Genomic DNA, 27,088 nt, shown 5'->3' with positions numbered 1-27,088 from the left:
CTGCAGCATTATATTTTAATCCTGGACACAACGGGAAATGTTCATCCCCCAAACGCATCTGTATCATCTATCCATGGAGGGAGAAAGTACTGTGAGCTGCAATTTGTGCTGTTGACAAGTACACACCAGGCGGAATTTGGAGGCAAAATCAACGCATGCATTGATCAGAAAGCCATGCTGAAATTATTCAAAGGTGAAACAGACTTTTGGTTTGCTGTGCCTGATAATCCAGAGCTTCTGGTATTCATACGGTAAGTGTAGGAAGTGTATCAATTCAAAGGCAGTAAAGCAAGCCTGAAAATAAACTGACGAGATGAACAATTGTATCCATAACCCCAATCCTAAATGGGACTACCCTGGAATTTCACAGAGGAATTTAAAAATAAGTGCTGTGTTTAAAAGCTAATCAACCACGTTTAAGGAGGAACTTCAGCCTAAACAAACATACTGTCATTAAGTTACATTAGTTATGTTAATTAAAATAGATAGGTAATATAATCTCTTACCCATCCTGTTTTGAAAGAACAGGCAAATGTTTGATTTTATGAGGGCAGCCATTTTTTTGGTTGAAAGGAGGTGATAGGGAGCATGAGACACAGTTCCAACTGTCCTGTGTGCTGATCACCCCTCCCAGTTGCTAGGCAACGTGAATAACAACATAAGAAATCCCATCATGCTTTGCACAGCATCAGGGAAAAAAAGCCAGGGCAGTTTTGTTTGATGGGTGGAGCTTAGCTAAAAATGCAGCTAAAAATGATGCTTTGGTAAGAAAAACAAAGTTATGATGCTGTGAAACTGTTAAAGAAACACCAAACCTTTTCAGTTCTGCTGAGTAGATTTTTAGTCCAGAGGTTCACTTTAAATGTTTTTGTCTCAAATGAAGGATGACAGTTTTTCAAGGTTTTACTGCTCCAATCTAGAACTCTTGACTTTTTTATCTGTTCCCCACATCATAGCTAGGTACACATTCTAGATGACTATTAAGGACTATCTCAGGTAGAAATATACCATGTGTACAGGAGCCCCTTAATGTTGCCTAAAGATTCAGCATGCCAGATCTTGAGCGAAAAGGATGCTTAAATGATCCTTAAGCGTGTTCTCCTCACCATTTTCCATAGAAACCACTAATTAACTGCAGCATGAGCCACGTTCCATGAAAACCTACACTAATGAATTGATTGGCAACAGGCTGTCTATTCTGGCAAGTTTGGACTGGAGTGGCTATGTCTTATATGTACATAAAAACAACATAAGCATTAAAGCAAGGTGAAATAATGTTCACCATTAACCCTTGCAATGTAAACAGCTAACCTGGAGGATATATATATATATATATATATATATATATATATATATATATATATATATATATATATATATATATATATATATATATTTTAAGTATATATATATATGTATATATATATATATATATATATAAATATATATATATTTATTACTAGATATAGATACTAATATAAGTTTGTATTTATATTCTGTGTTATATAAGTTTATATTAACTTTTCGCTTTTATATTTTCCTTGATATCTTTATTCATCTTTTTAACATTTCGTTCTGTAAGGAATAAAAAAATAAAGTTTTCTGGAGATTGCCTGTTCTCTCTGCTATGTTAAGAGTTAACACGGTTAATTTAGCACAAAACAAGAGTCTAAATACTTTGTGTTAAGCACAGCAGAATTAGATTTATTGTGTGTATACTGCGGTTGTTGGATAAGTAGCTTTCGAAAATCAATATTTAATTAGCTCACATACTGTTTTATTACAAGCGGCGCTGAGATGCACAGAGTATTTTCTCTGCCGCCTTCCCCAGACACAGCTTCGGTTTCTTGGGAAACAAGCTCTGGCACATGGGGATCTCACCATAGGGGCTGGACTCCCAGGTCCCACACTAGACAGAGATGTCATGCTGTTTGCAATAGATCTGAACTTGTAAACAAATCCCAGCTTGTAATATTTATTGCAAGGTAACAAGAAAAAGAAAGTTTAGTCCAATTTTCCACCTCCAGCTCTTTAAAGCACACCTGAAGTGAGTGGGATATGGAGGCTGCTATATTTATTATTTCCTTTAAACAGGCCAAATTGCCTGGCTGTCCTGCTGATCCTCTACCTCTAATACTTTTAGCCATGGACCCTGAACAAGCATTCAGATCTGATGTTTCTGACTGAAGCTTGACTGACTTTGGGTGGGTGATTCAGACACTACTGATGCATGAAAGATCTGCAAGGTGCCAGGCAACTGGTATAGTTTAAAAAAGGAATAAATATGACAACCTGCATAGTCCTCTCACTTCAAGTTTTTTTTAAAGGTACACTGTAGGGGTGTCAGGGGACAATGAGTTGAAGTTACCCGGGGCTTCTAATGGTCCCCCGCAGACATCCTGTACCCGCGCAGCCACTCCCCAATGCTCCGGCCCTGCCTCTGGTTCACTTCTGGAATTTCAAACTTTAAAGTCTGAAAACCACTGTGCCTGCGTTGCCATGTCCTCACTCCCGCTGATGGCACCAGAAACATACTGCACAGGCCCATTATGGTCTGTGCCTGCGCCATGCGCTCCTGGTGACATCAGGGGAAGCGAGGACACGGCAATGCAGGCGCAGTGGTTTTCAGACTTTAAAGTCTGAAATTCCAGAAGTAAACCGGAGGCGGAGCCGGAGCATCGGTGAGTGGCTGCGCGGGCACAGAATGCCTGTGGGGAACCATTAGAAGCCCCGGGTAATTTCAACTCATTTTCCCCCGACCCCCTACAGTATTCCTTTAACTTGTCTTGAGCTTCATTTCTTTACTCTGAACTACAACCACAACTGCCCAACCCCTGTCTGACAACAGAAAACTCTTTATTCATATGTATTATAATCATTTATCATCATTCACCATAATACCCATAAATTAGCCTTTATTTTCACAAATAACACTGTACTTGAATTTAAAGTGAAAATAACGTAATGAAAAAAGGTGCTTAGTTTTTACAGTAATTAAATGAGTTAATGAATAATTCAATAAAATAATTTGTCAATGTTTGCCCATTGTAAAATCTTCCCTCTCCCTGATTTACATTCTGATATTTATCACATGGTGACATTTTTATTGCTGGCAGGTGATGTCTGTGGAAAGAGATGATGCGTTTTTGGCAGTTGGAAACAGCTGTTATTTCCCACAATGCAACAAGGCTCCTCCCACAGTGTGATGACAGCACCCTGAAATACATATTTTTGGAGGAATATTTTTCGCCCTTGATCCCTCTCTGCGATGCCACTGTCTGGGTTTTTGTACACTTCGTACATCTTTTTAAAATAAATTGTGGCAGAAATGCCCTGAAGGTTTTTGATGTTCACCTGCCATTTAAGTCAATGGGGCTCACTGCGTATTTCAGGTTCACAAATTTTCATGAACACAAAAATTGTGAGCTTCGGCCATCACTACTACAGATCATTGTAAAATTCTGAATGTATTATGACATATCTTCTTCTGTTATAAATTAACCCACCTGCAGTAAATCTGGTCTTTTACAGTTCTTATTGCAGACTTCATTATAGATTGTTTCTTACCTTTGCTATCTGTACACACCAGTTGAGAAGAAGCTGGGAGCCAATGTTGTCCTTGTGCTCGTGCACATAGTCCAGCAGGCATCCATGTGGCATCAGTTGAGTGACTAACTGGATGGTTGGACTCAGGCAGACTCCGAGCAGGCGAACCAGATGAGGATGATCCATGCTGGCCATAATTAGGGCTTCCTGCAATGAATAACATATAGCCCAATTACTTACATAATTACTTTAAGGGCAGAAGACAAGGGGCCTTCATAAACAGAATAGATTTAAGATGGGCTAACATTGGCAGTGGTGTGTCACAAGAACCAAGGTCTAATCCTCCTTTCTTAGTAATGTAAGACTTAAGGAGGAACTCCAGTCGAAACAAACATACTGTCAATACGTTACGTTAGTTATGTTAATTGAAATAGATAGGTAATATAATCTATTACCCACACTATTTTAAAAGAACAGGCAAATGTTTGATTTCATGATGGCAGCCATCTTTTTGGTTGAAAGGAGGTGACAGGGAGCATGAGACACAGTTCCAACTGTCCTGGGTCCTGAGCACCTCTCCCAGTTGCTAGGCAACGTGAATAACAACATAGAAATCCCATCATGCTCTGCACAGCATCAGGGAAAAAAGGCCAGGGCTTTTTTTCTTTGATGGGTGGAGCTAAACTAAAAATGCCGCTAAAAATGATGCTTTGGTAAGAAAAACAAAGTTTTGATGCTGTGAAACTGTCAAAGAAACACCTTTTCAGTTCTGCTGAGTAGATTTTTAGTCCGGAGGTTCACTTTAAGGCAAATAGTAAAAATTTTGCTGACGATATCAAATATGTAGCACTATTTAAACTTACCACATTAGTAAGGCATTACAGAAAGATTTATTTAAAATCCAAACCAGGGCAGTAATGCAGAAAACTACATTTCAGGTTGATAAAGATACAATTATGCACCTAGACCGCACTATTATTGCCATGTCTTTATTAAAAGCTGTAAAAAACAGAAATTACAATTGGTTCACACTACAATGGATTTGTTCCATGGTCACTGACAGTTAAATCACTGTCAACATATAAAGCACAAACCCCTTGTTCACACAATGTCCATTGTGCCTGCTGCATTTTACATATAATAGATAGCCTGATAAGATATGTAAGACAGTCTGGTGTCCAGGAAAATCAGACAGAACAAACATATCGGAACATGTGTAAATGGCTCCTATGCTTAAAGAGGAACTGCAGTGAAAATAACGTAATGAAAAATGTGCTTAATTTTTACAACAATTTAGTCAGTGTTTGCCCATTGTGAAATCTTTCCTCTCCCTGATTTACATTCTGACATTTATCACGTGGCGACATCTTTACTGCTGGCAGGTGATGTCTGTGGAAGGAGATGCTGCTTTTTGGCAGCTGGAAATCCCACAGTGTGATGTCAGTACCAAGGTGCTGACATCACACTTTGGGAGGGGTTTCACCACGGTATCAGCCATACAGAGCCCCCTGACGATCCTTTTGAGAAAAGGTAAAGATTTCTCGTGGGAAAATGCTACTGATTGGGATTAAGTTCAATACTTGGTTACAGTTCCTATTTAACATAGGATCCATCAACATGTTTTGTTGGTCAGTTGTGGTGAATCAAACCTTCTAGTGTAAGCCTTAGTAATAATGGTCAGCATGAAAATAAGTAGCCGTGCTCAATGCTAGGCAGCAGCTGAAAAAGCAAGTAAGATCTTATGTACCAGTTAAACCCGTTTGTATAAAACCTTTTTAAAGTTCCACCTTGAACTGTTAAAGGGGTATTTCAAGAAAATACAAGGAAAAACCAATAAATAATTAAGGTATAGGGGGTTTCACAATTAAAAAATAGCTTGCTGACCAAATTGCAGGACATGTTGTTTCTGTGTTATAGGAGCTGACATGTTGCTTTCTGCAAATTTTGAAAATGACGTTACCTGCTTTTGAAAGTCTTTTGAGTCTTTTATTAACTCTAAAGCTAAGTACGCAAATGAGATAAAAGTCTTTGGAAAATGAAAGATCATAGACAAATTTTACCGCCTTCCATGTACCATCATCCTGGTGGATCTGATCTGCAGATGAGTGTCCATTAAAGCGGAATATAACCCTGCATTTCAACTTTGCTCTAAAACATTATTTACAGCATATTATATGCAACCAGCATTTTTTTTACTAGACCAGCATTGGAAGGGTTACACACAGAGCTTTAAAGTTCCGTGGAGAAAGATGCAGACGCATCCGAAGTTTAGATAGATACATTTAAGTAAACACAATGTAACAAGTGTGGAATGTGACACACACTCTGACTGTGCAGGAGCTCCCGGACAGAGAGAGAGAGTGAGTCACATTCCTCACTTGTTACATTGTGTTTACTTAAATGTATCTATCTAAACTTTGGATGCGTCTGCATCTCACAATGGTCAAAAAACAAGTGTGATCTTCACACCTATAACAAGTGTAGCCACACAAATTCCTGATCTGAAGTATGGTCCCCTGTATCAGAGGAAGGGGGGGGGGTTAGTAGTTGGGCCCCTAAAACAGATCTGGGCAATCGCAGGGGCTGTACCCACCGAGGCCACATATCGATTGGTATGAGGGTAGCAGTTTGTTCGAGTTTTAATTGATTTCTGCTAAAACCTAACTGAGACTGAGTTGTCAATGTGGAAAATATGCATGGTGCTGAAGACAGCTCCAGAAAAGCAATAGAAATCACCCTAATCAGTTAGAAGAGCAATGTAAGGTTAAAATTGCCCAAAGGCACTGGTGGCACTAAATAACAATTGTATTAGCTGTTAACATGTGTGTGATGCAAGGGTGATAAAAGGCACACAAGGTACATCTTGTCTTTCCCGCAATTGCATCAGGTCAGGTTCTTCTTAGGAGACAGAGTCAACGCAGCACAATAGTATTATGTCAAACATGTATGATATATTATGTAATTATACATAACAATTACATTTATGAGGTAAGGCAGATAATTTAAGAAACACATCATTTCTATGTCATGCTGTGGAGCATCATGCTATGTGCCATGTGTCTTAACATGTAGCAGGTACAAAAATTATTTTACTATTATGTTACAATTTATTTTCCCAATTTCACAAAACTGCATTTGATGCAGAAAATATATTTTGCTGTTCTCAACACTAACAAGAGAAAACACTGATGGAATATAAATAAAGTGCAACTGTGCAACACAGAATGCCTATGGTGAAACTTCATGAACAGTGAAGAGCCCGTCATCATAAGTTTGATATGTTTTAATATTTAGGATATTGATTTTTTTTTTTATTTTTAGGGCCCTCCCATACTGTGTAAGTTACGTTGCAATCAGATTGCAATGTAACAAAGGAGAAAAGTCCCACTGCGCGGTAGCGTTGCGTGAGGCATACAGTACAATTACAGTATGTATCACTCACTGTAAATGCTCATGTTGTCCTGTTAACGCATAGCATGCTCAGAATCTATTGTATCGAGCTGCACTAGATGTAAAAGTCCTATAGTATTATAACTGCATCAGTTGCAATGCAATGCAATAGACTTAGTATAAAAGGCCCCTTAAGAATTTTTTGTTGGTTCCTCTAACATATTGGAAGTGAACATGGGTAATGGTGGAAGTTAAATAAACCAGCACCAACATTTTTTATATATGTATTATGCATTATTTATTTTATGTTAGACACACTGGGCCATATTCAATTCACTTTTAATAATAACTTAGTGCTGGTGAACAAACAGTTAGTGGCATTCTGCAGTCATGTGACCTGGAGGGAGAGAAGGGTGCAGGGAGAGAAGAGTTTAATCCGGCAAATGCAAGTTAAATTACACAGAAAGAATGCCTTGCATAGCAGATAAAAACAAAAAGTAGCAGCTGCTACTTTCCAGACGATTAATATGCACACACACACAAATTGTATATATCCATCCATATATATATATATATATATATATATATATATATATATATATATATATATATATATATATATATATATATATATATATATATATAGGAGTAGTGAGAAAATGAGTGTTCCATCCGGTACCTCTTTAAATTAGTGAGTGCTAAGTTGAAAAAAAAAAACGACTTATCTAAATGCATGGCTTTACACGTACAGTTGTGCGTTGATTTTGTGTGTTCACGTATTCAACAATCTTACTTGCATATTCCCTAGGTGACCACTCTGGGTGCAAATTACATTTTAAGTGTTTAGGACTGCATCAAAACATGTTTTTAGGAGTGAAAGTTAGGAGATTCCAAAAACCAAGTATCTGTAGTTATGAAAAATGTTAACGTTACCACAGGGGGCAGTTTGTAAGTCATTATATGCATAACATTTGATTTTTTAAACAGAAGAAGAAAAAAACGCTCTCTTAATTATGAGCTACGTCTTGCAGCTCTCCCACTGTAAGGAGAGAGCAGATGTCCCAGCTCTGCATTTGCTCGTTTTCAGAACAGAACAAAATATATATGTTTCAGATGATGTGATGTTGCTGAGTTGCTAAAAACTTGAAAACTCGCACAGAGCGGGGGTGTAAAGAGCTTCAGGATTTACACAAAATGAAAAGACTAGACAAGACTGCATAGGATAAGAGCCATTTACAGAGAATGCTTTGTTTAAAAGTATTGGAGAAGGTTTTGCATTGTAATAGAACTGGATTAGGGGCTGTAAAGCTGAGAAGATGGCATGTACAATATTTGCCTTCTTAGGTACAAACATTGCTAATGGCATATCAGAAATCTTTATCCCAATGGGATTCATTGGGGGTTTGGGCCCTTATTCAGTTAATTTTTCTCAATTCACAGGAAATATTTTCCCCTCTTATCAATACAATACCTTGAAAGTGGACCTGCAATGACATATAACAGAATATAATGAATTATGTAGAATACCAACCATACCCAACTAAAACAAAAAGTTACATACTCACCTAGGAAGTTAGAAAGCTCTGGATCTTATAAAGCCTACGCCGGTCCTCTCTCGGTCATCTTGTTCCACCTCTGGGCACCTGTTTTTTGGGGGGTTTCCTAGGAAGGCTTTAGAAGTACTTGGGTTTCCAAGTACTTCCAAAGACGAGTGGCTCTGTACTGTGCACACTTAATTCTGCGCTTGCATGTGCGCAGTATGCCGCCACATGTCCTCAGAAGTAGTCAGAGATCCAAGTACTTCTGAAGCCAGCAAAGTAGTGTCTCACCTTTCCCGATGGGCACACTCCTCTGTCAGTCCATGGCTCCATGCACTCCCCGATTCCATGCACGCAGGGGGGCCTCTCCTCCTTGACCTGGTGCATGTAATAACATGCCATGGGGCAAAGCCAGTGGTGGATGAAGGTGGGGAGCATGGAGCCAATGACTTACAGAAGAGTGCATCATCCAGGACAGGTGAGATGCTACTCTGCCAAAGACAATGCAGGGGCCCAGTTAAGTTGGGGGTGTAACACCTGGGGGGGGGGGCATAAAGGCTCTGGAGCCCCCTTTGCCTCTATGGAAGCATCTGTCCTGCCATTGGGGAGGAGATGGCTTCAGTTGTTCTTCATTATTCAGTACTATCTTTCTTTACTTTATACCAGAGCTCTTATATGAGCATTGTCCGCAAATAAAGTATTATTTTATAATATTGTACCAGTCTCTTCTATTAGCCGTTTGCATCAAAGGAAGTTTCATCATTTAACAAAACAAAGTTATGCATTCAGACTTTTAACACAGCAAGTATACCGTTTATTCCTTTTTTGGAGAAACATCCTGTTATTTTTACTCTATTTATTTTTTAAGCTTAAGCAGCGATGTGCATTCTTTGTGGGAGAGTGTCAGGGGGTAGAAATGATTGCTATCAGAGTCCTCCAGCAGCTCCTTGAAAAGTGACAAGACAGAACCACAATGGTGGGACGCAGAGAAGCGATTAAGCACACACCCCATGTGGGATCGCTCTATATAAGGTTTCTTTGTGGTCAAACAAAAATGAATCATTAGCTAACACCTGGGAGACTCTTTACAGTTTCGAGTTTACTATCATCTTCCCAGATTTCCATTACCACCTTCTCCTCACAGATAGTCACACCTGAAGTTATCTAACAGCTTGAGCTGGTGGACAAAGCCAAATGAAGAGATGCATGATACGCAGTGCAATTTACAGCGCACAGGCGCTAGTTATTAAAAGACTCCACTAAACTAGGTGTGATTTACACAGGAACATGCTAAATGTCTCAGGTCGCTTTTGTTTCAAAGTTAAGGAATAAAAAGTAATCTAAATCTAATGCAGATCATTAAAAACCATGCTATAGTTTTCTTTTTCTTTTAAGGCAGTGAATTTATGCTTTAGGTAAACCTGAACTATGGACGTCTTTTCTACATAAAAATTATTTCTATGATCTTCTTGGAGCCAGAATTATAAACCTATCTAGCTTGCTTTTGTGCTGTCTTGAGATATCTTTATTTCCCTTAAAGTGGAACTAAACTCAGAATTTTCTCTCTGCTGTAAAAGATTAACCACAGCATGATAACCCTTATGGGCAAAAAAAGTCTTCATTACAATTTATGGAAATGCTTCCAAAAAACCCTCTAAAGTTTACAAGTTAGTTTCAATTTGCAGGATTAAGCCTATGGGCCTGAATCACAAAGCGGTGCAAAGTGTTTGCACGCGAGTGAAAACCCCTTTATCACGCCTAAACTCAGTTTAGGCATGATAAGAAGAAACTCGTGCGAATACTCTGCGCGCAAAGTCTTGCGCGCGCAAGCGCGCAGGCGCGCGCGCAGCACCCGGCACTTCGTGCGAAGCTCCCATTAAGCCCTATGGGACTTTGTGCGTGCGCGTTCGCGCGTACGCGCGGTAGCTTCGCGCGAGTTAGAGCACAAAGCGGTGATAACTTTGCTAGTGCAAAGGTTATCACGCCTAAAGTCTTTTAGGCGTGATAACTGAGTTATCACCGCTTTGTGAATCGAGCCCCATGTGTTAGTGTATGGGGAGAGCTGCCTAGGCAGTGCTCTTGCAGGCTATTCACAGCTGCTGATAAGAATTAATTAGATACTTTGATCTAGCTAAAGAAGCACAGGGACACAGATCAGTGGGTTTCTTCAGCAGCTATATGTGGAATAAAGACTTTTCATTGTGTGCTGTGCAAGAGTTTGGGTCCGCTTTAATATCACACTGCTAGCAGTTGGCAATTGTAGCAGGCTACTGTGTCTGTAGGGTTACATTGATCCTACAAAGCAATTAGCATACCTCTGCTGTTGATATTGGTGTTTTCTGCTGTAAATTTTTGTAAGGCTTAAGTGCTCTCGTGGAGGTGCAAACTAGCCAGAAACTCACACATTGCATGATTAATCAGCACAGAGCAAAAGTTGCTGTTCCTGACTTACTAACCTTGTAAGTTTGCAAAACCAAATCAATGCACTACATATCAACACTCAAACATTTTTTCTTGAACTTTGTTAATATTACTTATTATTATACCATATACTATGGCACACAGTGTGAACAACATCAATGGACCTGGACTGCTCAATCCTGACCTTGCAAGGTAAATTGTGTATGTGTACAAACCTTAAAGAGGCACTGTAGTAACATATAGCACAATGCAGTAAATTATTCAAGATTCCCACTACTTTTATGGTAATTTTCATGTTTTTTCCTGGTTTTTGCTTCAGACACACTTCTTATATCTATACATTGCTGTATATTGGTATGTTACCCCACCCTCCTAGAGATGCTTAGCCTAGGCTGATTAACTATGCGGAGTTCTCCCACCCCCTAAGTATTCTGGGAGGCTAGATATATTTAGTACTGACTTTGGAACTCTCAGTATACATACCACTTACATACCTGATATGTACCTCTTTCAGACAGAGAAAGAAAAAAAGGAACACAGTATATAGATGATACAAAATTGTGCAGAATCATTAACTCTCAGGAAGATAGTGTCATATTGCAACAGGATCTGGATAGGATGGCTATATGGGCACATACATGGCAGATGAAATTCAATGTTGACAAATGTAAGGTCATGCATTTTGGACGTACTAATGGTCTAGCACCATACAAAATAAATGGGATACAGTTGGGGACATCAAACTTGGAGAAGGACTTAGGAGTACTCATTGACAACAAGTTAAATAATCGTACTCAATGCCAAGCAGCTGCAGCTAAAGCTAACAAAATTTTGGGATGCATTAAAAGGGAAATAAAAACTCGAGATGCTAGCATAATATTGCCCCTGTTTAACTCTCTAGTAAGGCCACATCTGGAATATGGAATTCAGTTCTGGGCACCACATTACAAAAAAGATATTGCAGTTTTAGAGCAGGTGCAGAGACGAGCAACAAAATTGATGCGTGGGATGGAAGGTCTCACTTATCGAGAAAGGTTAGATAAACTGGGTTTATTTAGTCTAGAGAAAAGACGCCTTAGAGGGGATCTAATTAACATGTATAAATACATCAGAGGGCAATATAATACCTTGGCGGATGAGCTTTTTGTCCCTAGGCCTTCTCAAAGGACTAGAGGACATGATCTGCGCATGGAGGAAAAATGTTTTAGCCATTTATTTAGGAAAGGGTTCTTTACAGTAAGAGTGATTAAGATGTGGAATGCATTGCCACAGGAAGTCGTTATGGCAAACTCTATACCTGCATTTAAAGGGGGCTTAGATGCTTTCCTTGCGTTGAAAGACATCCATGGCTACAATTACTAGGTAATGCCTAATGATGTTGATCCAGGGATTTTATCTGATTGCCATCTGGAGTCGGGAAGGAATTTTTCCCTTTAGGGGCTAATTGGACCATGCCTTGTAAGGGTTTTTTCGCCTTCCTCTGGATCAACAGGGATATGTGAGGGAGCAGGCTGGTGTTGTACTTTATACTGGTTGAACTCGATGGACTTATGTCTTTTTTCAACCAAAATAACTATGTAACTATGTAACTATGTAACTATATAGTTATTTGTGTGCTAGGCACTGTACATACACATGTCTATCTCATCATGTCACTTCGGGTATCCTTTAACCACTTCAGGATTCTGCGTACGCTTAACTACGCCCCTGAATCCTGAAGTGGTTTCCATGGAAACGGCCGCTCGTATGAGCGGCCGTTCCATGTCAGTTCACAGAGGGTGTCTCCGTGAACACCCTGCGAGCCGCCGATTGCGTCTCGCAGGGTAAATGTAAACACGCGGGGAAGATCTTCCCCGGTGTTTACATATATACGGCGCTGCTGTAGAGGAGATCGGCGATCCCCGGCCACTGATTGGCTAAAGCCTATCCTATCCGGCGCAGGACGGCTTTCCGTCCTGCGCCACACACAGGGGACGGGAGAGGGAGGGAAGGAGGCAGAGGGAGGACTAGTGCTGCGGAGGGGGGCTTTGAGGAGCCCCCCCGCTAGGCACAGCAGCGCGGCGGCGATCAGACCCCCCCAGCAGGACATCCCCCTAGTGGGGAAAAAAGGGGGAGGTCTGATCGCCCTGCCTGATTTCTGATCTGTGCTGCGGGCTGAAGAGCCCCCGCAGCACAGATCAGCCAAACCACCCGGAATCCGGAAGTGGTTAAAGGGACACTGTAGGGAGTCAGGGGAAAATGAGTTGAACTTACCCGGGGGCTTCTTATGGTCCCCCGCAGACATCCTGTGCCCGCGCAGCCACTCACCGATGCTCCGGCCCCGCCTCTGGTTCACTTCTGGAATTTCAGACTTTAAAGTCTGAAAACCACTGCGTCTGCGTTGCCGTGTCCTCGCTCCCGCTGATGTCACCAGGAGCGTACTGCGCAGACACAGACCATACTGGGCCTGCGCAGTATGCTCCTGGTGACATCAGCGGGATCAAGGACACGGCAACGCAGGCGCAGTGGTTTTCAGACTTCCAGTCTGACATTCCAGAAGTGAACCGGAGGCAGGGCCGGAGCATCGGTGAGTGGCTGCGCGGGCACAGGATGTCTGCGGGGGACCATTAGAAGCCCCGGGTAAGTTCAACTCATTTTCCCCCGACCCCCTACAGTATTCCTTTAAGTGAATCTCCTCCTATCCATATCAAATGTGAATGGTCCTCTGCATTCTGTAAAGTGCATGGCAGCTAGGAACTACCTTTATATAATGCTTACATAATCTGCAGTCAGCGAAATACAATTATGCCAGACATTTATTGTTCTTTCAACATGATCATAAAATAATGCTGAATACAAGAAAATATAGCTGCATTTCTTTCATGTGACAAAAAGATGTAGTTTGTATCAGTAACAAAGACCCATTTAATCTGCCGTTCTAACAACAGCCTTGTCATAAACACTCAGCTGGATGCTGGCATTCCGGGGTGCGTGCTTCAAGGAAGGCTTATTAGGAAGCCAAGACATGCAAAGAGCAATCCTAAATAATGGGAAGTTCTTAAGTATAGGCTTTCAATTTCTTATTGTGCCATTCTGGGACTAATCGCTCCTCTCAAAGAGCTGTAATGTACTTTCAGTTAGGAGCCTCTGTCTGTTTTACTGGGATGAATATATGAAGAGCCACACAATAATGGTCTAATGTATAATATGATCCACGTTATCTTTATTATCATTATTATCACCGTCACGTAATCACTATGCTGATAAGTGATGGAAGAGAGAAGTACAAGCAAAAGACAACACTCTGAAATAATTTATATGAATAGCCTACTGCTCTTGTTGGCATTTATTTTTGGGCAGAAAAGGTTACCGACCAAAATCAGAAACAGCGAAACCTTATACTTCCAAGGCCTAACAGTGCTTTGTCATTTTTACATTCTCCCGAGTTCCCAATCAGAACATCCTGGCCTGGTGTTTTAAAAAATGATCTGCTTTTAGCTAACAAAAGAGAACTTTTACCTGGTTCATACTGTACATTATCAAAATAAACCAAAACAGAGCTACCACAATAGAAGAAAATACATTAAAACCGTTTAAAAAGGGAGGAAGGGGTGGACTTATCTCCTCATAAAAGGACTCATATAGTCAAAATCCAGTTGAAGGCGTTTTACTTGTTAAGAGCTTCAAATAAGTTGTTCCTACTCACTGTCTGATGAAGCGGGTGAACGCTTGTGAAACGCGGTTCATTTTTTTTGGGGGGGGAGTATACAATTAAATAATTTTTCTGCTGGATTTTGAATATTTCACCTAAAGGAAAAAATGGTTTTAATGGGATGAATTTTCCAATGCCTTCTTAAAATACATAGAAATTTAAGTGAGGATAGCATGTATGTATGTGGGATTTGCTATTAACCTCTAAATTTGGTACAAAATTATGCAAAAATTACTTGAAAATTTGGCATTTTTACTAATTTAATACATAAAATCAGTTGAATGTCCAAACCGTATTTATATATGGCCGTTATAGTGCATATTCGCGTAATCGTAATTAGCAGATTACAATCATTACTATTACTTATAGAGGTATTAGTAATCTGTCAACACCCTTAGGTGATTGGTACTACACTTTCAATACAATCCTGACTTTTGAATAGTCTGAAACTCTGTACTCAAGCTTGATTAAAGTCGACTGAGACGGTCAATAATGACCTCCTCAGCCATTAATCAAGCGTGTGTACAGTAGTCCTTGACTATCCACCTATCCATTGTGCTTGCCCCTCCCCTGCCCACACCGTGATGTCACGCACACACCGCTATTTCAGCCCTCCACACCCCGCGTAGTGAAGATGAAATCCGCACTATATCGGTTGAAAAAATTCCTTATGTAAAAAAACATTACATATTGATTTTATATTTTGTTATGTGAGGGTATTCCCTCGGTTTTATGTACACTCCCCTTGGTGGGTGGATTTTTTGAGCACTTGTTATCGGGTGTGGCTCTTTTTCTATACTGTATATGGGCTCTCTCGTCACTCTGTACCTATGCTATGATTAAGGACGGTGTTATGTCCGAAACATGTCAGTATGTGCTGTTTTGGATTGATATGTATCTGATGAAATAAAGGATTTTTGTCAACTGACATAGTGCGGATTTCATCTTCACTACATGGATTTCTGGGTGTGAGCTGCCCGTTTTCCTGCACTGTCGGCGAGCGGAGTTCCACTTTCACTTTGCTCCTTACCCCGCATTGTAACAGAATCCGTCATCACCTATACAGCTGACTTTGCATCTGTATTGTGCTGGCCCAGAAATGTCGCCTAAAAGATTAGGTGCCAATCCAGGGCGGGTGACATCTGTCACAGGATCGTACGTGCCTTAATTTAGACGTGATGGAGCAAAGTGGGCATATTGATCTTTTCTGTATTTGTTTTGCATTGTTTGATTTTACATTATTTGTATCTTGAAGTTTATTCGGGTATATGTCTTATGACGTTTAAAATCAGAGTTCACACCTTTTAAAGTTTGGGTGCATTTTGTGAATGTGTAAAAACTCATTTGCCACACATCAAATGAAAGTTAATGCATAATTGCACTTCTGCTAAAATTTGATTTTTTTGCATTCACAGAAAAAAATGTACTCTTTTACCATAAATTTGTACATCAAATGTGAATTCCCATTTACTTACATCACCTGCGGTAAAAAAAAAAATCAACTATGAAAATTTGCATATGGACCTGATTTTTCAATTATGTGAAAAATGTTTAAAGTAGTTTTTGACAATAATAAGTGTGAACCCGGCCTCACTGAAACTTCTGTAATACTTTGTATGTACAATAATTTGTATGCAACAATAAACATCATTATAAATGTTAAGAAAAACAACAAAAACACCACTCTATTCAACATATTGAATGCTGTGTTTTCAAAGGGGGCAGATAAACAGCTGGAAATACTGGGGATTTCAATTCCTAAAAGTAGACTTATGACAAAGTCTTGTTAAGATAACAGTATATGGGCAGATGTCTTCCAATGCAAGCCAGATGATGGGACATCTGCCCATCCTCATGTAAGCCATGCATTAAAGCACCACCACTTTTCCGACTGGTTGTCAACAATTTTGGACTGACTCATATTGCTTATTTTTAAAGTGATATTCCACAGAACATCCCCCTGATCAATGTTCAAATGTTCGGTTGCTCTGCTGATCAAGCACCATTCTGTAAGAATGCAAGCAGGCTAGAGCAGGGTGGGTGGGGGTGGGGCCCCGGAAGTAGTGACATGAAAGCAAAAGTGCATAACTGTGTACTGCAGTGAACAATGCAAAGTTGGTAGATGATGAGATAAGATAAAACAATGATTTAGGCAATGTGGGACGGTTGGTCAGTCAGTAAAAGGCAGATATCAATTATTTACCACATCTATGAATATTATTATTATTATTTAGCATTTATATAGCACTAACATCTTCTGCAGCACTGTACAGAGTATACATTTACAGTCAATATAGATGTTGCGCTCCTCCACAGATTAACCAGATTTTTTATGTATATAGAGTACCAGTTCGCAAACACCATACAGTCACCTCAAACGGCCTAGGGAAAGTTCATATATGCATCAATCCAGTGAAAGTCATTAATTCGAAGATCCACTCCCCCTGAAGTACTCCTCCGAGGAGATGAAAAAAGCAGAAAGAAAAACCGTAATAGTGTAGTATGTTTAAATTCATATGCACCTCCACTTCGTGGTTCTTAATAAGCGACACCCGGTATCAAAAATACAGTGCGCTCACCAGACTTTAATGCTGCTCGGTTATAAACAGCTAAACAGGCACGAATCAAATCACCATGATCAATCCTTATAGGTATCCATCTCTTCTCTGCCATGGTTCCCTCAAAGATAAGCAGATGATATCAATAGTGCAGTAACCTCAAAACTGGCTGAACCTCCACCTCACCGTGGGTCCTCTTTATGCTCCATAGACACGCAGTGCAGTGCTTTTCCATGCAGCTGAGACTACACCCCACCGTGAAGCTGGATGCACACCAGAAGGCCACCCACGTGCCAACACAGATTGCACTCACCAAATAGGGTAGCTGCTCAATCACAAACAGCAAACTTGCATATTGTCATAACATGGCATAGTACACCTCCTTCTTGTTCAACTCCGTGGTACGGTGTTGCCCTTTAAAACTAAACACACGCCTCCATAGCGCAGTGATAATAATCGCAGTGATAATAATCAGTAGATATAATTTTTATCCAACCACAGGGACAGCATAATACTAAATATTAATACATGCTGAATAGCATATATCTATAAATACATAAGACTTATAATTGATGTGCCAAATATGGTTCTATAAACAGGCAAGTAGGAAGGTGCAAGTATCCAATGGTTAATACAGGTATGGGGGTATCCTTTTGGAGGAAGAGACTACTTAGACTAGGGAGTGCTGCGTGGCTATTTTCTATTGCCGGCCATTGGGATAGTGTATTGTGCGTCTGGTTGGTGCAGACGCCTTCCATTTTTGTGTAGTACTAGCTTTTGCTACAGACTGGGCCTATTAAATTATTTATGTATATATTGTAGACTGATGAAACTCGAAATGAACGTGAGTCATTGCCTAAACCTAAATGTTCATTGCTCATCACATCAAGCCAGACCATGATATTTATTAGTTTCATGAAAGCCTCTTATGGTTGCTCATGAAGACTATATATACGAATGGAAAACGTTTTTACGACTCTTTTTGAATTTTGTTCTGTGCCAATAAAGTTTTGACAATATTATTGTACTGCAAGAATGTGCCATATCTTTTTTTGTGAAAGACTGCAGTTCTCTCTAACGAAATAAATGTTTACAGTGGGTGTAGTGGATCACCTATAAGTAGGGTGACCATATTTTGATTTCCAAAAAAGAGGACGATCACAACAGCATGTGGGCGTGGTCATGGGTGGGGCCAAATATACAAGACCTTAGCAGTGTGCTGTCCAACTTCGCGGGCATGGAGGGCCGTTTGTTTTTTTTTCCAGACTACATGGTGGTGGAGGGCCGGACGACCACAAAATGCAATCAGATTTGCAGAAGATTTCCCCACAAAATGCAATAAAATCACACAGGCAAGTGACAAATGACAATCATGGTGAGAACTCCAGAGAAGACTGTAAAAACCATGCTAGTTTAGCACAATGATTTAGTATTCTGGCTGAACTGGATGGCTGTATGTCTTCTGTTCAACCTAAAACTGTAACTGCTGAGAAAAGACAAGTTAAACATGCTGTACTGAACGTTTTGCCATTCATTTGCCCATACTGGAAGCTGGATATCTCAGTGATTTAACTGAACACTTTGGGGTTAATTTAAGCTAACAAAGGTGTTTGTGATGAAGTGCAGGAAAACAGGAGGCTCTGCCAGTCTCTCACACAAGTCAGAAAGCAGCCCTCCTGGAGTCTAGGGACTGTCAAAGACTTTTCAACTTTTTTAACGCCTTATCCACACATGCAGTCATTATAACAGTGGGGAGAAACCAGACAGATGTTTGCCCACAGACCCTCCAGGCAAGCTCTGCATCATGCTGTGTATATTTACAAGCGTGTCTGCCCTCTAATTGCACTTTTATCAGCTAGCCTTGTGTTTCACATTACCTTACCACAACAAACCTGAATACACCAGACCTGCCCTAAATCACTGAATGAAAGGCTGCCTGGGGGGAGATTGCCCCCCTTCCCCCCTGGCCAGCCTGACTCACACACTGAAGAAAGCGGCTCTTCTGCAGCTCGGCTCCCTCTGTGTTCAGCTCTCTTCATCCGGACATTTCAAAAACCCGGGAGGACAGCCCGGACAGGTCATAAAAAGTGGACCTGTCCGGGCAATAGAGGACGCCTGGTCAGCCTACCTATAAGGGAACTTTTAGTGTATTTTTTGCTCTTTTTTCTGTATCCCCATATATACATTACCTTAAGATGTAATGGGGCCCTAGACAAGGTAGTCGATTTGGGCCTTCTTATTATCCTTTAGGTAAGTGTAGTAGATCAAAGGAGGTGGCAGGTGGGTCTCTTGACACCCACTAGGCCCCAAGCAACTGCCTAGGTGGCCTGGATGATGATCCTGCTCTGGAAACAAGCCAAGGTGAGAGAATTCCAATGTATGCAGAGCAGCAAGGGATGAGGCGAACCAGAGCGGAGTAGCATGTGTGAGAGTAAAGGGGATACTGGCAGAAAGGAACATGTGAGAAGGAAGCCAAGAAGAGGAAGCCAGTGAGTGAAAGGAGGAGAGATCAAAACATGTGTCAGGTCTCCCTGCCCTCAAGGTTTGGGAATGCCGGTATCAGCCTTTCCACAATTACCGACCACTGTAAGTACTCTCTCACCCCTCCATAGGCAGTCTTGATTTCATGTAATTTTCCCAAGTTATGGAAAATTGCATTCAAGGAATCCACTAACACGTGGGCATAAGAAAACACATTTCCACACAAAATTAGGAATCATAATTAAGATTTTGTGCAAAATTAATTTCTCAACAGATTAAAATTTGAACAGTCGGAGCACTCCAACAAAACAGACAAAAGAAACATAATGAAGGACTTCTAATCACTAAAGAACCAAAGAAAAGTTAGTGGAATATGTGAACAGAAAAAAATGAATGAAGGATTCTGTACTGAGAAATTAAACCTCTTAACTGCTGCACATATATTATGTTATGGGCTATTACTCTTAGGTCTTCGCATCCAGGATTATTATTGCTATTATTGCTTTTATTTCACAAAATGTAATTGAGTTCCTCTAATGGGATTTCCTAAGAAGATCCTTGAATATAAATGGGATAACATAGTAATTACATGAAGGAAGTGGTCACAGACATGCTGGAGACCGGTTTGAGGGGAAGCCAGCTCACATTTGGCAAGCCATACTAGCTGAAAAGCAAAAGTCACTCGCAGGAATTCTCTGGAAGGGATGATGTCTCTTTCTGACTTGTAGGATGTTGGCAGCCGCATAATAAGGCTCTATTCAAAGAGCTTCTCGGATGTTCAGCTACTGTAGCTTCCAAATGCACATAAATGTAAATGAAGTCATTTATAGATTGTCACACTCCAGGCTTCTAAAATGAAGCATTTATTTAATCCCCTTAAAAAGTTGCAAAACATGACTCCAGAGCTTTAGGTTTTGTAGCTCTTTAACAAGAGGACTTAGTAAAATTGTGATTTTATACATGACCTATTGGCATGTACACTGGCATATACTGTAAATAGCAATGGCTGGCAGTGTCACCATCGGAATTAAGGGATTACGCTGCTGTCATAGCGTGCCCCCATAGCACTACTGTCCTTCTAGAGAAAACTTGTCAATCACCTCAAAACAGGTATAGCCTCCTCTGGGCACAGATAAAGAACATTTTCAAAGTTTAACACTGTTACCTGTCTGACTAGTAGAAGTAAAAAGGGTATGCTTTAAAGAGTACTTCCAGTGTAAAATATAGAGCTTACAATGAAAGGCTCTCTATTGTTGCTGCAAGGATAAGCAGGTATTAGAGGTAATCACAGAGACTCCGCTCCCTTCCTTTGTAAGACAGCTGTGGCCATGTTTCCCAAAGTCTTCAGAAGACTTTTGGAAAAAAAAACACCACAGCAGCTTTGCTGAGAAAGGGGATGGGGTCTCTGTCATTAATCAATTATGGGCCAGTGCATGAGTAGTCAATCATATCGAACCTTGCAGGGCTTAATATAGGTAAAAGTGAACCATAGAACTTGGTTCTTCTATAGGAGTAATGGCTTGATGGGTAAAGTCGTCCATGCCACCTTTCATAGTGCACCAGTCAAAATAGCAGATGTATACGTCATTCAAGGTATTTGGACAGGAGCCTACAGCACCTAGAAAGTGCAAATGGTTTGCACGGCATTACTGCTATAGGGAAACTACTCACTTTATTTGGACATCTTGTTATGTACTTGAAGATGTTCTGTTACTATTACGAGCAACGTCTGTATTTCAAGTGAGCTGAAATAAACACCCAGACACTTGTACATACAAATACATCTAGTTACTCCAATGCAACAGAGTCTGGTAAAATGACATTCATTATGCAGATGTTTAAGGGGAACTACTCCCATCAACATGGCACGGCATGGATGGAGGTGTATGCAGGTATGAGACTAGTACCTCCCCAAAAGTCTTCTCAGTATCTTCTTTTTTTAAAGTAGTGGCTGGATAGTGCACTAGTTAAGGGCTCTGCCTCTGACACAGGAGACCAGGGTTCGAATCTCTTCAGTAAACCAGCACCTATTCAGTAGGAGACCTTGGGCAAGACACCCTAACACTGCTACTGCCTATAGAGCTAGTTCTAGTGGCTGCAGCTCTCCGCTTTGAGTCCGACAGGGGAAGAGTGCAATATAAATGTTCTGTGTCTGTCTGTAAAAATATCAGCACACATTATTATTATTATGTTATTTATATAGTGCTGATGTCTTCTGCAGTACTTTACAGAGATAATAGTCATGTCACAAACTGACCCTTGGTGGAGCTCACATTTTAATCACTACCATAGTTTTATGTCTCAGCTGTATTCTAAGATGCATTTTGGGGGAGGACATATCCTCAGTACAGTCAAACCTCCTAGCTGACATGTTTCGGACCGAGGTCCTTAGTCCGAAACATGTCAGCTAGGAGGTTTGACTGTACCAAGGATATGTCCTAAATAAAGAATTTTTGGGAAGGCATCGTTGCGAATCTTCCTTCTACTCGCTTCCAAAAGTAGCTCTGCCCAGGTAGCCTGACAACCACTACTTATCTAGCAATAGGGGATACAGGGGATGTGACTGCGCCAGGGCCCCTGGACTAGAAGGACCCACTAGGGACCCATCTTCATCCATCTTATTAGCCCTTTATTGGAGTTATGCTGGTAATAAACACATCTGCATTGAATAGTGATAATCCTTAGCTATCTATGTTCTTACTCTGATTACACCTCTCTGACACTGCAGCTTTCCGTGATAGGTTTTGGAGCTTCAGATCAATAGAATGTTTGGGGCCCCGGGTAAAACGTGCACAGGAGCCCCAAGCTAATTAGTTACGCCACCTATCCTCTAGTCTCATTCCATTTCCTGGGCCTAAAATGAATGCACATTGCACACATTTCACACAGTTTATAATCAATTATTTTCAGTGATTAAAAGCCAATACCAACTAAAGCTAATATCGCTTTTCTGAGCAAGCATAAACAAGTTGAACTATAGCTTTTAAAGGGTTATATGCAATTCACTTTTTTACCTGAGTTTTCGCCTAGGTGATGTTTTCACAACTTGTGAATAAAATGCCTTTTACATAACCAGCAAGCAAGAAATTACTCAAAATAATTGTGATGGTACTTTTTTCACCCACGTTTTGCTACCTTTACAATTGCTAAGTACTGAAAAGTTATTTTAAAGAGAAGATGAAAAATTATCTCCTAGGAGAAAAAGTTAATTGCATATGGGCCGTCTCTTAAAGTAAGCCTGAGATGTCCCAATCAAAAGATTTTATACTCACACAGGGCTTCCTCCAGCCCCATGAGCACGCATGCGCCCCTTGCTATCCTCCCGTGTGCCTTCGTTTGCATGGTATCGGTCCCGGTAATCCAGCTCAGATGCGCCAGTCTGTTCTTCTGCACATGCGCGGCCCCTCCACAAACGGAGGCACTCGGGAGGACGGCAAGGGGTGCATCCGTGCTCATGGGGCTGGAGGAAGCCACCGGTGAGTATAAAATCTTTTAATTTGGACATCTCAGATACACTTTAAGATGGAATTTCCATCATTTCCAGCAGTAACTTGGGCTCCTGCCTTCACCCAAAAGGAAACAATCAAATCTAGTTTCCAGTGTGTTGTTTTCTACAACAGGAAAACTGCACAGTGTGAACTTGAAGCCATCACTGAACTGAGTAGCAGGAAAATAAGGAATGCTGATATCTTACCAGCGGTGTTCTCAAGAGACATAGGAAACAAGCACATCACTGCCTTTTTAGCAACTGTGGGAGACTGAGATCTGATTTGACTGTAACAAAGTATAAATCACAATGTACCTGTATATACTGTACAGTGAATTTTGTTATAAGTTAGCAGTTTCATGTGAAATACTGATAATAAGAATTTAGAAAGGTGTAATTCTTTATGTCAGCCTACAGCATGTTGAGCTCTTTGGAGCAGAGAGGGTTAAAGAGAACTAGCGTATCCCTGTCATGCAACAACAAACCCACCTCATGTAAAATGGAAGCAGGCCGAGGGAGAGATCATCGGCTTGGCAAATATTTGAAGAGGAAATGAGCAAGAGAGGAAGGAAAGCAGAAAAGAAGCTACTTCTGAGCACCTCAGCAGCATAGCTGAAAAGATGTGGCAGACTAAACAAGCTTTGCAGGCATCTGGGCGATACTCAGATGTCACAGCTTCCAGTACATTTCTAAATACAGATATCCTCCTGAAGGGGTGAGATAGGGAAGCATGGATATTGACAGATTGCTAAAAAATCGAAATTGTTTAAATATAATTCTTAACTAGTATTGGCTAAAAAAATAAATATTCAGATCTACAAGAAAATGGAAAAATAATACATCTCACATACACACAGAGACAGGGAAGTCAACAATTGTTTTGCTAGATGTGCATCATCATGGACTTGATGGGGAGAAAGCTCGCCACCATGTTGAAAACCACGGCATAAGTAGCACTCAGACACTCCCTAAACCCAGCACCAGCCAATCCGCCCATCCTCAGACTGGATGTCTGCCTGCACTTCACACTGGAGCGCACTGCTTCATTTCCAGATACCGCCATCCCCATTAATGCTGGAATGCACTATCAAGTGACGACGTCACATGGTGCATTACTCTAGCAACCGCCGCTACTTGCACCATACCCCCAGGCAAAGAAAAGGACAAGCCTCCTTTCTCTGAGAGTGAATGGGGATGGTTTTTACTGAGGATAAATGCAGACTGACAAGCTGCTGCACCAAGAGCTCGAAAATTGTACCAAAGCTATACTGGGAGTGCAAAAAAATCCCCCCAAAAAGGAAAAGAGCTATAAAGTAGGAGAAGCACCAAGACACCAAGTGAGCGGTAGCCCCTTTGTTAAAGGGTAGGAAATATAGCATGTAATGAGAGAGAGGTAAATTAAGATTCACAGTAGTATTCCATTTATAATCTATCTAAATCTATAATCAGGGAGAATAGCAGTCTAACTAATCAATATTGTTCTAAAAATAAACTCAGGCCATTATGGCCATTAAACCCTAAGGGTCTCATTACATTGGTCCTGGAAATCAATAGAGCCTCACTCTGTGAGAGGATCCTATCTCTATTACTGCCACAACGTGGAATTTTGATCAATGCTAGGCCTGCCATTTTGAGAACATTGGCATCAGCATGATGCACCTCTTTTACATGGTTAATCAATCTAGGTACTCCAAACCCTTTCTCAATTGATCTGTGGTGTTCTACGAACCCTTCTCTCATGGGTCTTGTCATTAAACCAACATAGAAGAAAGAGCAAGGACAGAATATGCCATAGACAACAAATTTGGTCCTGCATGTGATGAAGTCGACTATACGGTGTTCATAAACCCCCATAGGTACAAGATCTGTTCTGATCCTGCAACTACATGTACCTTTACCCCAAAATGAATCTAACAATGTCATTGGATTTTTTTGGACATATTCGCTTTGTGCTATCAAGGATCCTATGGTGACTCCTCTCCAAAAAGTCAGCATAGGTCCACTAAATGTGAGATGAGATGTGATCATCTCTCTCCAAATTCTGCCAATTATGGCTAATGATTTCCCTAATTTTATTTGACATCGGGAAAAAATACAAAGTGAAAAAAAAATATTTAACGCACTTCTTTCTTTTTTATTTCCCAATATTTGGTTGAATCTAACTGTTCTACTTTTTTACGGGATTAATCAATTAACTTATAGTCATATCCGCTTAGAAGAAAACTAGTTTTCATGTAATTTGCTTGAGTTCTTTCTTTAGTTGTATTATCCGCTTAAGTTGCAAGAACTGGCTAAAATGAATTGACTTCTTCACATTCAGGGGATGATAGCTAACGCTATGTAAAACCACATTAGTTGCCGTGGCTTTACGATAGCCCTTAGTGATTAAGGGCTTATCCACCACCTCAAGTGACAGATCGAGAAAAGAAACTTTGTTCCCTCCCTATTCACCCGTGAATCTCATATTCATTTCATTGTCCTCCAATCACTTTGTGATACAGTTTTTGTGTTTAATTTGCTGCACAAGAGTGACTCCATAAATAAACTCAGATCGGAAGCATGGGTAAAAGTTATTTCCAGAGAGACCACGTTCTCTAAACCTCACTTTAAGGAGGAAGACTCCATAAGAATGTTAGGGATGTCCATGGAACAAGTTTGATTATGATGATTGAAATCAAGGCATTTTTGAACATGCTAAAGAAAGATCTTGTGTGTGCATGTTTTATCTATGATATTTGGGAGGGGGAGAAGTGAAGCAGTGCTCTCTGGCATTGAGTTAACTAGGTGTCCATTTTGGGAGGACCATGTATTGGCATCTTCATGTTGACAATTTTAGTTAGCAAGGTAAGGAAGCTAAGAGTAAGGGAGGCTTAGTGAGAGAGTAATGGGGTACTTGACTAGATTTTCTAGGAGTTGGTAAGAGGTAAGGCAATGTTTTTCTGTTTGGGACGTTTTTAGATGAAGACTGTGACTTTACCTTACTGCTGTTGCATATCGCAGTGTTGCTTCCATTGCTCTCTTCTTCCAATCATGTGTACTGCAAGCCTTGACCACAGCTTTTGTGTTGGCTGTCAATGGGGTAAGCCTATGATCTGTGACCTGTAGGTCATTATTAGCAGCAAACTGACCTGCTAAGGAACCCAGCCCATTATCCCTTGCAAAATATTCTAGTGAAGACCAGAGACTTCGCAGACTCTAAACCATGGGTGAGCCTACTGATGACTGGCCATACAAAGAGTCATCCCCACAGTCAGTCCAAGGCTCTTCTTGGACATCTTCAAAAAAAAAGCAAAAAAAAAAAAAGCTTAAAACCTTCAAGTTTTCCCCCAAGCCTAGGAGACTTAAAGAGAACCCGAGGTGTGTTTGAAGAATGTTATCTGCATACAGAGGCTGGATCTGCCTATACAGCCCAGCCTCTGTTGCTGTCCCAAACCCCCCTAAGGTCCCCCTGCACTCTGCAATCAGACATAAATCACAGCCAGGCTGTGCAGACTGTGTTTACATCTGTAGTGTCAGTCTCGGCTGCTCCCCTGCCTCCTGCAGTGCTCCGGTCCCTGCCCCCCTCCCTTCCCTCTAATCAGCGGGGAGGGAAGGGAGGCAGGCGGGGACTGGAGTTCTGCAGGAGGTGGGGAGAGCAGCAGACTGACACTATAGAGATAAACACATCCCGCTCTGACAAGCTGTGTGTCAGCAGCGTGGCTGTGACTCATGAGGGATTGCAGAGTGCAGGGGGACCTTAGGGGGGTTTGGGATAGCAACAGAGGCTGGGCTGTATAGGCAGATACAGCCTCTGTATGCAGATCACATTCTTCAAACTCACCTCGGGTTCTCTTTAAAGCAGTGAATTGTGAACATATTCATTTTTCTCAAACAAAAACACTAGAAAATATAATTATAAGATGAATAGATGGGGAATGATCTGGGTCTTGTGGGGCCCTGAAAAATAGTGACACCAACTGCTAAAATGAATAGTCAC

At 40.8% G+C, this 27,088-nt stretch overlaps 1 protein-coding gene across 5 annotated transcripts in view; it reads right to left on the bottom strand.

Annotated features, from left to right (window-relative positions):
- Positions 1 to 27,088, bottom strand: part of ERBB4 (erb-b2 receptor tyrosine kinase 4) — a 1,342,090-nt gene that overhangs the window by 165,190 nt on the left and 1,149,812 nt on the right. For all 5 annotated transcript variants that reach the window (XM_068245390.1, XM_068245391.1, XM_068245392.1 and 2 more), the window contains one exon: positions 3,568 to 3,753. In XM_068245390.1, coding sequence (XP_068101491.1) covers positions 3,568 to 3,753 — 186 coding nt within the window. The remainder of the gene's footprint in view (positions 1 to 3,567; positions 3,754 to 27,088) is intronic.

This window comes from Hyperolius riggenbachi, chromosome 7 (assembly GCF_040937935.1).
Source record: "Hyperolius riggenbachi isolate aHypRig1 chromosome 7, aHypRig1.pri, whole genome shotgun sequence".
NCBI lineage: Eukaryota > Metazoa > Chordata > Amphibia > Anura > Hyperoliidae > Hyperolius > Hyperolius riggenbachi.
Note: the sequence above shows the minus strand (reverse complement) of the source record. Positions and strands in the feature narration are given on the sequence as shown.